The sequence below is a fragment of the Aulostomus chinensis genome, chromosome 6 (genome assembly GCF_037954235.1).
Source record: "Aulostomus chinensis isolate RoL2024-O1b breed Wild chromosome 6, RoL_Achi_v1.0, whole genome shotgun sequence".
Lineage (NCBI taxonomy): Eukaryota > Metazoa > Chordata > Actinopteri > Syngnathiformes > Aulostomidae > Aulostomus > Aulostomus chinensis.
The window spans coordinates 16464846-16479083 of record NC_141325.1 but is presented as its reverse complement, the minus strand read 5'-3'; the positions used below and the strand labels follow the sequence as shown (position 1 = coordinate 16479083).

Genomic DNA, 14238 nt, shown 5'->3' with positions numbered 1-14238 from the left:
GCACTGCTGCCAGTCCAGAAGAACGTAAAAAGAAGGAGAGGCACTTTGATGTTGCTGGTGATTTTCATCTCTTCGACTTGGCCAGATTTAAAACTCTCTCATCCCAGAGAGACCTCCTAATGAGTTGCCCAGACCCTTTGCTTTTGGTCACACTGCTGCCATCTTTGCTTATTTAGCAGGTTGTTAGAGGCAAGACAACCTGGAGTGGTGTGAGGAAAAAGAATGAGGTGTCATTGAGATCTGGGGAGGCAGGTTTTCTTTTGTGCGTGTGTGTGTGTGTGTGTGTGTTTGTGTGTGTGTGTGTGTGTGTAATATACAAGATGCACCGGTCTCTGAGGTCTGGTTACTGACGCCACACTCATAATGTTGTCTTATTTCCCCTCCACCAACAAGATAATGCGAGTGCAGAGTGTTTGTTTGGGGAATATTTTAAAAACAAATGGAAATATCAAATTCCCATGTGAAGTGATTGAAAGAAGAACTTTTCAGCCTCCGGAAATTAATTTGATCGTATTCTGGATCTGTGATCTAAAAAACCTTTTTGATGAAATTTCTTACATTTTAAATAGAGGAATAAGCGTGAAACATCCGGAGACGGTATAGTTTGTGTTCTCGTTGGGTGGTCCAGAAGGCCTATATTCCTGTTATTTCTGTATGCTGGTGGGGAAGCAAATGTATGAGCAGATTTAGATGAAACTACAGAGTGTTCATTTCCAGCGTCTCGACAGCCTCATTGGTGGAGGTACGAGCTCTCTAAGTGCTCTCTTGTTAAATCATATCTGGTACCTTTATGATCAGTTTAATAACGTGGTTAAACACCACCACTTACAATTACACCCACAATCTAAGTGCATTATACCGGGAGTGGAAATCAATTTAAAAATTGTGTTAATGCTCTGAAAAAAAGAAATAAAACACACATTTTCACAAGCGTTCCACATTCCAGGACTGATTACATTATAATTGGAAATGCATTCATTAATTGCCTTAAATCGGGTGCTCATTGCTGGTGTCATAAATCCCTAACATCCGAGCATGTAATTTTGGCTTAAAGTAGTAACACCCTGCAAAGATATCAGTCTGTCCACGGGATCATGGAGAGACTGAGTGGCTCAGATTCACAGCATCAGGCATTTTAGAGCCTCCGGTCCTCCTGGCTTCTGGGCCTTTGGAGTAAATCCATATGAACAGAAAATGGGGGGAAACAAAAGCGGGTCCTTCTTGCTGCGAGACCGTGATGATGCCAGCTACTAATGTACTCAGCTACAAATAGGGTGATTTTGTGGCTCCCACTTCGTCACAAATTATCAGGGTTGCATGCCAACACAGACAGTGAGCATGGCAGTGAATCCACCGATGAGTTACACAGGTTGATACAGCACAACTGACCTCACTCCGTCTTAAATGTTGAATATATACGGAGAAAATGAGAAAATCACCAGATTTGGCTTTTCTTCCAATAGATTAGCACACAGTACTTGTTATATCAGGCTGCGTGTATCCTTTTTGTCATTTAGATAGATGATAGAAGTCGATTAGATTACTTCTGCTCTCTCCCAGATGAGGCATACAGTATCATATTGTTGTATATTCATGCCATTACATTCCACAGGTGACTTACAAAAGTACAAATATATGAACACAAACTGTATTGTAGTTTCCGGCCAGCCTTAAGTCAACTGATGCCTTTACTAGTTATGTCACGATGAATAAAGTCATTTATTGTGTTTAAAATACTCTGGCCTCGCCACACTATGGAATACTCCATCTGCACGTATGCTGTACTTCTGTACACCAAGATAGTGCACAGTTTTACGAGTCCCTTAGGAGCTGAAGATAAACATTCAAACATTGAATACTGGCAGGAAAAGGCAGATATTTGTGTCAACAGTCAACACCTTTCTTATAATAGTAAGAAGTGTTTAGTCCAACACACACACACACACACACACACACACACACACACACACACACACACACACACACACACATTAAGGGAACATATGAATTATGCAGTTCACACAAAGTCAGCGCTGTCATTGCTGAAAACATATTTATATTTGTATTTCTTCTATCCAGCTCAACCCAAAGCTGTTCCATGATGAATTTGTTGAAGGTCCAGGACTGAAATCTTGCTTTTGCAGTACTTTGGTGTTGTGGGTGATTTCACTTCATTCACTCAAGCCAGAAAGTACATTGTATTCCAGTATTCAATGACAATTTTGGGCAACAAAGTATTTTACTTTCAGTAAATCAGATCGAGTGTAGAAACATTAAGTAGGGGGGAAAAAAGTAAATATTTTTGATAAAGTGAAGAAATCATATATGTATTCATAGTCAGGATTTGGAAAAAAAAAAAGTTCATTTAAACAGTATGGCAGGAAATTCCCACATTTGCATAATCAAGTTTACTTCTCACTGTGTGGTCAAAGGCAAGAGTGCCACAGCTTGATTTTGATTAAGGAGCCTGTTAAGATACCAATCCTCTCAAAGGGACTCTTCAAGCAACATGGAGTGTTGCTCTGTGAGGTACTTCGGAAGTTGGGCAGTTCTGGAAAGGGATTTATATATATATATATATATATATATATATATATAAAATGAGAGAGAGTGTGTGTGTGTGTGTGTGTGTGTGTGTGTTTGTGTGTGTGTGTGTGTGTGTGTGTGTGTGTGTGGTTGGAGAGAGAGTGACCCATATCACATTGGATTTTACATGTTGATCACATCACTGCTCAACACACTGCCACTTAAGAAAATATGCAAAAAAATAAACCCAATATTAAAAGGAACACCTATTCATCAATTTGGCAATGGGGCAGTTGTTAGAAAACGCACGACGACGTCACAGAGCAGGACAAACATGCTGCAAAACCCACCAGAAGTACTTCTGTCACAGTTATCAAGCTAAATCAAGAACAGTTTTAGTTCATTAAAAATGAACATTCAGGTTCTTTTCCGACCCTGCAGACTAAGAGCTGACTTAATTATTGTTACAAAATGAACTCTGTTCCCAAACCACAGCAAAAAAAAAGTCCTGGCTCGTTTGCACTGGCACAGAAGGAGGTGTTTTGGTTTACCTTTGTTTTTAACCAGTGACCTGGCCAAGAGGCCTCACCAAAAAATAAATACATTTAACAAAGTCAACACAAAGCCACAGCTTTAACACAGAGACAGTACAAGACCACCCATTGTAAGAGGACAGTGAGAAGATGTACTTTGTTCGATAATGGGAGTTTGTTTTTAGCTTGAATTAAACTATTTGTGGATTACAGAGGACTTGGCTCAATAAAGATGAACTATATATATTATTATAGATTTATATTTGTATTTAAGAATTATATTGCATGATGTACTTGAGAGTTTGTACATTTTGGTGGTTTTGCTGTTGTTCGTTGTAGGTTGCGGTTCGCTTCAAGCTAAATGTACATGACTGGAATTTCTGCATTCTAGATTTGCAGAGAAGTGACAGGGGAGGAAAACCTCTCTGTGAGCTCAATTAATCTATTTGTAATAATCGAAAGACAAAGTACACTTTCTGAGTGCAGATTAACTCAAAGGAAGTCACCTCAACAACAGTACAGTAACAGAAACATCTATCATACTGCTGATATTCTCAACTCCATTCCTAAAACTTGTAAATCAATATAAATACTGCTTAAAAGAATCCTCAGTACGTGTCCGTTCTTATTTGTCAGTTTTATTTACCTTTTTGCTCTGATTCCCCAGATGTTGCTCCAGAGGCTCCACCAAGCAGAGCACCGCAAGTCATTCTGCACCCCGTCTTGTCAGAACCGGGGTGAGTAGAACCTATTCCTGGAGAAAACTAGTAAAAAAACAAAACAAAACATTTTATCACCACTTTAAAAAAAAAAAAAAAAACACTTACAGAAATACAGTAAAGTAAGTGCTTGTGATGCTCGTGAGCTCCAGTCTTGCTCTCAGTCATCGTCTGCTGCTCTCTGTGGCTGCTGGTCAGAGGCCAAGTCAAACTTATTGGAGCACAGATATTTGGGTGACAATTTCAAAGCGAGGGCCGACATGACAAATACTTGGTGACTAATGTCAGCATGGCCTTTACTTCACGCTACACTTGGGATGCCAGCCGGATTTCCACTGGCTCTTTGAGGAAGCCAGTGGTCACGGGAAAACAACCGGAAGAGGACGACGAGAGATGAGATGCCTTTCGACCCAGATGTTAATTAGATTAGGATCTCAATCTATCACAAGACACAAAGGCAAAGGGAGTCTCCGTCTATAGGTGCATTGTCAATTGTGATGAAAGATGGGTCATAGCCATAGTGGATAAATGGATAAATCAATAATATCGCAGTTAACGTTATTTTTGAAATATCAACATGATGTTGAAAGGGTGCACAGTGGGCAAGGCCAAACTGCTAAGCAGATTAAAATAGAGGATATTTTATTGATGTATTTACATTTAAAAGCTGTATTTTCTAGTTTTAGGTCATAGTTTATGTAGCAGCTGTTAGCATTCCGATAAGAAATGGCAACAAAAAAAAAAAGTACTTTGAAATCGCATGAATCAGAGAGAAATATAGGACAGAATACAACAGTGTGTGCACAGCATCACAGCAGGTTTCCGTGAGTCTTTGCATATAAAGGGATTAAGGTTTTGTGCTGCATTAATTACCATAATCATTATGATGTCAACTAAAGATAAATGTTTGCTCTATGAGCAGATTATTCATTAATGTAGCTGCATTGCCAATATGACAAATACATGAATCCCGTTTTTTTTTTATTATTATTATTATTGCAGCAGCACAGAACAGCACAAAATTATCAGGCCAAGATTAAATACACTGGAGCTGATTTAGGATGAGGCGTTGCTTGTTCAGCTCTTGACTGTCATTATTTCTGTCATTTTCAATTAATTTTGGATATTGATGTATTTTTCTGGTTTATTATTTTTGAACAATAAGTGAGTATGTTTAAAGAACAGACAAGGATTTTGGTGGAGGCATTTTCCTCAGGCTGCTATTCGCTATTCAGAAGAGCAAATCCAATCCACAGCTCGACATGAAACAATACTGTCGTCAAGCACTAAGCAACTGCACAGCCTGCTTCCAGACTTCTGAATCGCTGCCCACATCCCCTGTTTCAAGAGACAATCGACCAATCAGAGCACTGTAGGAGAATGCGGTGGATGATTCTAAAGCTTGGAGAGAAAAATAAAAAAGCTACAATACATTCATGAAAAATACCATCAGAAAAATGGAAACACTGCTACACTGGTTTGTGTAACTTGTTGTAACACTCAATTAATTGCTGTGTTTGCCGCAAAATTTGAAGGAGGGTGTGAGGTGAATTAATCACTCACTTTTTGATTAGTTGGGTCAAAACTAAATGCACTAACCCCATCTCAAATAGAGACCTGGTCAGATGAACAGAAAAATCAATGTAGTGAAAAGCAATGTGTGTGTCGCTATGGTTAAAATAAATTGCCATAAAAGAAACGTGATTTTATTTGACGTATCTTGTCAAAATGATTAAGTCTTGAAATGTCAGCAATTGATTCACATTAAACTAAACACGTATTCAATTTTTCTGTCTTTAAAACTAATAACTTTTCCTTTCAACTCAAAACAATCATAGCGGTATAAATGGCATGTTAATTTGCCAAAATGGGACGCAGATGTGTTTCCTAATAGAGCTGCTTAACAAACTGAACACAGTCAGGTTTGAAAGGGGCAAAAACTCCTTTCTTAAACAAAAATACTTTAACTATGGGATGCATTTTGGTGAAGTGACATCCAGGTTACTGAATCATCTATTTTCTGGGAATATACAAAGAGTTGAGTGTAAAAAAGTGAAATGATGCTAAGGGCGACTGAGCCAAAACCTTTCGTGTTTCTTTTGTTCATTGACTTCCTTGATTTTCAGATAAAAAAATTTCCAGGACTTGTTTGCGCTAAAAGGAAGTTTCAGAATTAGGGGAAGCACTCTGCACAGATTGCATCCACACTGTTATTACAGTGCAATCCAGATATGATCCGGCTGATTCATTGTGCATTTACAGCTTCTGTCGTAATTCATTTGTCCTGCTTCTTAATGTCACAGTCCTATGCTACATAGTCTCAAAAATACACAAAAACCCAAGGACTGATTATATTTTACATGTGGCTATGTCTCCTTCTCTCTGTTCCTCCCTCTCTTGTCAGAAGTGAATCCATTAGTGTGCTTATGAAACTCACATTCTTCTGATTTAATTAGGGATTTTGTCCCACCTTTCCTACATCTTTGTATGCCCTTGCAGTGGCAGCTGCTAGGTTTCACTGGCCTTAATGGCCTCATCCTAGGGTTAATGAGAACCTGTCTCAGACCCCAACACCCGGCGGGATTCCCTCATTAGAGCAGAGATCGAACTGCTGTTGCGGACCCTCAGCACCACAGGAATCACATATTATTTTCTAAGCTGCTTCACCTGTGGTCTTTGCCCAGAGTCCATTGCTTTCCAAACCAGTAATAAACCACCAAAAGCTTGAGAACAGTTATATACTGGGGTCACTAAGCCAGTCATGTGGATGGAGGAGAATCAGCTTGTGTTCAATAGAGATTGGCTATGCCTGCGTGATGTCATTGGTGCTACGATGTTGGCAGATCTCAACAAGAAAATTATGTTGAAAGCAGTGACGTGCGGTGAGGTTCATGGCTGGTGAGGCACCGACTTCATCACAATCAGATCTGTAAACATATGAAAAAAACTGCACTTAATACTAAAAAACAGACAAAAAATGTTCTCCATGTTTTGGCTTCTGTCTGCCATAGCTTCTTCAGCGCTTTGGATACTTTAGCGTTATTTTCTTCTTTTATAATACATGAACCCTACAGAGTAGTTTATTCGCCATTTGATTGGCAGCAGTTAACGGGTTGTGTTTAAAATCTCATGTCAGCATTCTTTACACATACAAACTGTAGCACACAAAAAAGCACATTTAATTTGGAGAAAAAAATTTTTTAGTCTTACCTTAACTTATAAATGAAGTCCATGCGCCGCTCCTTCTGAACAAAGGCGTCGATGACTTTTTTGTAGAAGTCTTCCTTGTCTGCTTTCAGTTTTGGAAGTCTCTCTGCCTCGATGGAGTTCACTGCCAGAGAAGAAAGCCTTCCTTGATCAGTCCTGTTTCGACTGTATGTTTTTATTCTTTGCAGCGCTGAGAATGACCGCTCCACCGATGCTGTGGTAGCTGGAACAGTGAGCACTAGCTGGAGCAACTTTGTCGCCTCAGGAACAGTTGGAATGAGATCTTTCTGGGCCAAAAACCTGAGAAGCTGTCCAGGAGATTTACATTCATCTCTCACTGTTTGTGAACTATACAATCCAATGAGATCCACCTTCAGTTTCACCAAGTCAAAGAATTTGGCGTATTTTGACAGGCTCTGCAGTTTCGCGTCATCAAAATGTTGTGACATTTCACTGAATTTTGCGCAATCCACCAAACCAAGGAAAGCCAGCTCCCCAAAATGATCAAACCTAGCCTTCATTTGATTGCTAATGTTATCCAGAATGTTACAGAATACTTGTCTTTGATTATTTCTGGTCGGCTGTCTGGCTCCACTCTCTGTCAGGCCAAGTGCGTCACATTTCCGCTCCAACCGGTCATAGAAACTGTTGAACTCCAGTCCAATGCGCTTGAGAGCTGCAACAGTGTCGCGGATGCGTGCAAGACAATATTCAATGTCCATCACTTTGTTCTGCAGCACTCTAAAAAGCGCGTCAGTTACACTGAAAATGTCCTCAGATGACAGATGAAGAAAGCATGCTGATGTTTTTGACAGCCACCGATCGAATCCTGCTGTCATCATCAGCGTGTCATTATCCCAGCCGTCAGGATTTTCTGTGATAATCTGAAATAAGGCACGCAGATCATTTTGGTGCATGCTTATTGTCTGCAGCAGCCTGGAGTTAGAGCTCCATCTTGTTGGCAATGCTCTGGATAACCGGCGCTTGACGATATCGTCCAGCAAGTGAGTGCGCTTTGTGGACTTGCTGAAAAAAGACGCTAGTCCCTCAGCTGTTTTAAAAAAAACGTGCGTGGCTGAATGCAATAGCACCAAGTTTAGCTTGTGTGCGTAACAGTGCGTAAACATGACTTCGGGCACTTTTTCTTCAATTTTAGCTTGCACGCCGTTAAGTTCTGATGCCATGACAGCGGCCCCATCACAGGTCTGAGCTACAAGCTTTTCAACACAGTCAAACTTCTCCAACACTCCCAGGACATATTCAGCAACGGCAGAAGCGCGCCTGTTCTCACTCACATCATCAAAGCCCAAGAACACCTCTGTCACCTAACAGTCCGCTTCAGTTGTAGCCACATAGCACAATACAACAGAGATCTGAGCCTTGTTTGTGACATCTGTGGTCTCGTCAGCTTTTACAGCAACAAATGGGGCTGCACTGATTTCGTTTTTAATGTCATTCCTAATGACATCACCGACTGCTTCGATTAAATCATTTTGTATTCTGTTAGACAAGCCAGAAAATACAGTAGATGTCTCCAGATGTCTAGCTATTCTGTCATCTTTCTCCGCAAAAGCATGCAATAATGCAACATAGTTGCCACGATTGGCAGAGCCTGTACTCTCATCATTTCCACGAAATGCTAGCTGCTGCTTGGCTCAGAAGCAGGTGGCATTGATGAGATCTTTTAAAATCTCTCGGTTGTCTTTCACCTTAGCGTTGTGGATGCTGATGTTGAGTCGTCGCTGTTCATCCAAAGCCAAGTCAATCCTGGACATCCCGAACGTTTTTAGCGCGATCTGGCTTTGAATGTGGGTGACCGACTGCTCGTGTTTAATGAGGCTCCTTGGCAAACTCTTCAGGTCACAATATCCCATGTGTGTCCGGACATTGTCAGAAGCTGAGAAAAGCAGGCAGGAGGAGCAGAAAAGGCGGTTTCTTGCTGGACATCCACACAGCCAGCCTTTTTGTGTGTACCACTCCATTTGAAAAGAGCGGTTCTTTTGTCCCATAGTCTGAAGCCACGCTTTTAGCTCCGGCGTTGGTTGTCCTTTCAGTATTACCTCCTGCTTCGATTGAAAATCCAATTTAGAAAATTGTTTTATCTTAGAAATGTAATCCTCCATTGTGAAATTACAGCCACTCAGGAGAAAAAAAAAATACCTGAATGACTGCACTTGACTTTCCTTACAGTAAATTATAGCTCACTGTCACTTATTCTGCAGCGGAGTGGAGGAGGTAAAAGCAGAATCCCTGGGCTCACTAGCGCCTCCTCCATGAGGCAGGAGAACTGCGTGCCTCACCCGGCACCTTTTCGCAGCCGTTTTATGATCACTCAGCACAAGAAACACGTTACATACACATACAGTTTTTGACAAAAACACTATACATTATATTCACCAGCTAAACTATAGAAATGTAGTTTATATAGCAAAAGTATTTGAACATTTTAATAGCGACATAGAAAGAGACAGCAATACGGGCTCACTGCAGAGCATGCAGCACAGTTAGCCGAGTCATTGTGCAATCCCTGGTGAGGCTCAGCTGCCTGGTGCCTCTCCGCACGTCTCTTCTCGGTATGTGAACGATAAATATGAAAAATCGATGATTTTGAGTAAAAAATAACTTAAAACTGGTTTAGTTAAAAGCAAAATAACTTTATAGTACAAATCAAAGGATAAATACAATAATTATAAAGGGCCATCCACCCCATACTCCCAGAGTACCCCCACAGGGTGCTCCTGGGAACACGGTCGTAAGCATTCTCCAGGTCCACAAAACACATGTGGACTGGTTGGGCAAACTCCCATGCCCCCTCCAGCACCCTAGCGAGGGTGAAGAGCTGGTCCACGGTTCCATGGCCAGGACGAAAACCACACTGCTCCTCCTCAATCTGAGGTTCGACTATCGCCCTGACCCTCCTCTCCAGTACCCTGGTGTAGACCTTTCCAGGGAGGCTGAGGAGTGTGATCCCGTGGTAGTTGGAACACACCTTCTGGTCCCCTTTCTTAAAGACATGGACCACCACCCCAGTCTGCCACTCCAAAGGCACCGCCTCCGATGTCCACGCCATGTTGCAGAGACGTGTTGGCCTGGACAGCCCCACAACATCCAGAGCCTTGAGATACCCAGGGTGGATCTCATCCACCCCCGGAGCTCTGCCACCGCGGAGTTGTTTAACTGCCTCAGCGACTTCTGCCCCGGAGATTGGATCTGTCTGCGCCATGGAGTACGTGTTGGTGGGATTGAGGAGTTCCTCAAAGTATTCCTTCCACCGCCCAATTATCTCCCCAGTTGACATCAGCAGCCTCCCGCTCCCACTGTAAACAGTGTGGGCAAGTTGCCGCCTTCCCCCCCTGAGGCAACGGACGGCTTGCCAGAAACTTTTCGGAGCCGACTGATAGTCGTTCTCCATGGCCTCACCGAACTCCTCCCACGTCTGAGTTTTTGCCTTGGCGACCGCCATGGCTGCACACCGTTTGGCCTGCCTGTACCGGTCGGCTGCCTCTGGAGACCCACAGGCCAGCAGTGCCCTGTAAGCCTCCTTCTTCAGCCTGACGGCTCCCCTCACCTCTGGTGTCCACCAGCGGGTTCGAGGATTACCACCACGACCAGCCCCAGCAGCCTTGCGGCCACAGCTCACGGCAGCCGCAGCTCACAGCAGCCGCCTCGACAATGGCAGAGCGGAACATGGCCCATTCGGACTCAATGTCCCCTACCGCCACATGTGGTCAAAGCTCTGCCGGAGGTTGGAGTTAAAGATCCATAATAACCAATGAATAACCAAATGTTTGTTTTAATCATGTTGTTGTCCTTTTGTCAGTCGTTTCATTTTACATTAGTGTGGTACTCTGCCAATTCTAAAAAAAAAAACAGATTAGAACGTACCAGTGCCATGTCTCTCACCACATGTATCAGCAGAAGCTGCCACTGCTCAGAAAAACTACAATGATTCACAAAACAAAACCATGATACTACCTCCACCATGCTCGACAGTAGACACTGTACATGCTGGAGACAATTCTTTGCCTGGCCTTCTGCATACCCTCACATTAGCAGGAGGAAGATAAAGCTGGAAACTGGACTCATCTGACCATAGAATCTTCTTCCAATTCCTGGCTGTCCAGTTCTTGTGTGCTTGGGCCCAACGATGCCAGGCTAACCTCTGTGTCAATGATCAGGGGCTTCTTGGCAGCCTTATAAGACCTGAAGCTATGATCTAAAAGTCAGCCACGTACAGTGGGGTGGAACACTGGACACCAGTTTGGTTTGACCACTGCCTTGACGGTTTTTCCTGTGTTAGGTTCCTTGTTTTGCTATTTTGTCTCTGAAAAACTTTAAAATAGGCTGGTTTTAAATAGACATGAAGCAAAGCAACAAAAATTGTGTCATTTGATAAAAAGCACGACTTTCATTAGTGAATCACTGGTACCAAAATGACCCAATATTCAAAATTTCTTATGTATTTTTATGGAACCAATCAGTTTTAAGTTTTTAATGGCTTTTTTAGCCTTTTTTTAGTAGTTTGGCTACAACTGTACCAAAAGAAATTGCAAATCAAATCCTAAGAGTGATTCTTAATGCAATATTTCACAAATGCATGGGGTGTTCAAAAACTTTTTTCCACCACTGTAATGCTGCTTTAATGATAAAAGCTTTTGCTTTCTCAATGTCCTTGAGGAAATGCCAACTGCCGTAACAATATAGTCAAAGTCTTTCCTCTGAGAATCGCTTTATAGGCTGACAACAGTGATGATGAAAATTTGGAAGGGTTTTTACATCATCAGGCCAAAAATAACATTTACTCACTGACTTTTTGCACTTTTCTTCACCTTGCTTTTAGGAATGAGGGAAACCCTCTGCTTCAAATCGAGGTTGAACCCACATCAGACGTGAGTCTTCTTTTATTTTCCAAATGCCATTTTTGAGATTCTGTGAAATTACTCGTGAACCCAAAAAAACACATGAGCAGCTTTCCCAAAGACTCGTTGCAGTCATTTTTTGTTGTTCTGTCATTTAGTTTGGCTCTCTGATGAGCCTCCAGGTAAGTTATGAGTCAAAGCAGCAAGACATAGCATCACTGATTGTCCTCACTGTTCCTCTAACAATGATGTATTTTGAGAAAATGTGATGGAGATTGCCTTGAATAATATTCCAGCAGGCATCTTTGAATAGATCATTTTTACCCCTGCCATACATTACATTTATAATCAAATCAGAATAAACCAGACATATTTTCCTCTGGCTGTTTTCCTTTTTCATATCTCTCAGTTTTTATTCGTGGCCTTAACGGCAGACAGTATGTCAGCTGCATAAAGCCTTAGACAAAGACAAACTATTAATAGAGACAACCTATATATACATAGATACATATAGATACATATAGATACACACACACACACACATATATATATATGTGTGTGTGTGTGTGTGTGTGTGTGTGTGTGGAGTTTCATATTTCAGTGGTAATTTAATGTTAGGTTAAAAACCTAAGATACTGGAACTGAACCATGTGAATGGACTTGTTTCTCCTTAAATTTAGTACTCTGTAACTCTTGAGTTAAAAAAAAGAATTACATGATATGACAAAGAAGGTTAGGTCACAAACTGCAATAGATACAATCTTCCTTGAAGCACAAATTTACATTCATGTGGATTTAAAGGTGACATGAATGAGACAGCACATGTCTCCTAGATTCCCAAAACATGTCTTTGATGTGGTTTTTTTCATTGGAAAAAGCATTGGTATGATGCATTCTAGCTGATTTACCTGTGTTTCAATGCTGTTCTCGATATGCTGTTTCTGTGTCTGTTTCGATAAATGCAAATGAGCTTCCACTGTTTCTGTAAATCAGTAATGGCAATGCTTGTTTGCTGAGCTGCAACTGCAGTGTGAATTCCCACTGAAGCAAATATGAAAAAACATGGGATATTCAAACTTACCACCCCTGTATTTAGCTGACTTCAAGTTAGGTTTAATACTGTACGCATACGGTTGCTCTTGACTATGAAAATGACTACGTGAGTCCAGCGTCGCACCAGCCTGTGAAGTTAACGTCAGCCACATGGCTGCACAACATGCTAGTACAAATGACATGTACAGCTCAGAAAATAAACAATTAAACAACATAAAATATGGCAAAACCTACAGCTTCAACTTTGAAGTGGTTGCAGTACACATGACATTTAATCAGTTGTTTATCCACAGGGTCTTGACATCTGCAAGTACTTTTGAGTTGGTTCTTGCAGCCAACAAAAAAGCAACTGGTGGGCTTTGTTTGTAAATTGACATCTTTCTGTTACTGGAGCTGGTGTTAGCCATAAGAAAAAAACCCAAAACAAAACAGAAAATCTGCATTGCTAGGTTTTTGTGGGCAGAAAAGTCACCTAGTCAGAGGTTGCCAAAACCCCTTATAACATCAGAAGGGGAGCACATGTGAAACACACACATTTTCTGAAAGGTTGTGTATTCAAAAAAAGTCTGCGGCCTTTTTTTCTGCAACTTTAGGTAGTCAATAGTTTCTCACTATATTTACAAATGGATAAGCATGTCTTTGCCCGTAGAAGAACAGCTGCGTGACTTCTGTTTTGCACTCCTGCAGAATGAGGAAGGCAATGATGAGGAATCCGGTGATGAGTTTGAAGAGATGAATCTGTCTCTCCTTTCGGCTCGCAACTTCCCACGCAAGGCAAGCCAGACCAGCATCTTCCTGCAAGAGTGGGACATCCCGTTTGAACAGTTAGAGATCGGAGAGATGATTGGAAAAGGACGGTTCGGCAAGGTTTTCCACGGACGCTGGCATGGCGAAGTGGCCATTCGTTTGATTGACATTGAACGTGACAACGAGGACCAGCTCAAGGCTTTCAAGCGTGAGGTGATGGCCTACCGCAACACTCGCCATGAGAATGTGGTGCTGTTTATGGGGGCATGCATGAGTCCACCACATCTGGCCATCATCACAAGGTAAGGCTAAAGACATCACAAAGCTTGAAAGACTAAACTTTCAAGTGCCTTTGATTGAACTTGTGTTATCACAAGTTTAAACATGCATCATGGAGTTTTTGGTCTGTACCCAGCCAGCAAACCAAAGTAGAGCACTTATGGGCTTTACCTGGCTTAGATAGTAGCTTCATAGTGAACGTGTGTGGAGTCCATGAAGGACCCAACCCATCTGGGCAAACTCAGAGGACAAAGTTGGCTGGGCACCAGTGCAGTAAACCAGATGGGCCTTGGGGTAATAATGGTGAGGGACTAG

General features: G+C 41.7%; 1 protein-coding gene across 3 annotated transcripts in view; it reads left to right on the top strand.

The window, feature by feature from the left end:
• The window catches only part of ksr2 (kinase suppressor of ras 2), a 132998-nt gene that overhangs the window by 96861 nt on the left and 21899 nt on the right, over positions 1–14238 (top strand). For all 3 annotated transcript variants that reach the window (XM_086206816.1, XM_086206817.1, XM_086206815.1), the window contains 3 exons: positions 3727–3796; positions 11826–11874; positions 13585–13946. In XM_086206816.1, coding sequence (XP_086062942.1) covers positions 3727–3796; positions 11826–11874; positions 13585–13946 — 481 coding nt within the window. The remainder of the gene's footprint in view (positions 1–3726; positions 3797–11825; positions 11875–13584; positions 13947–14238) is intronic.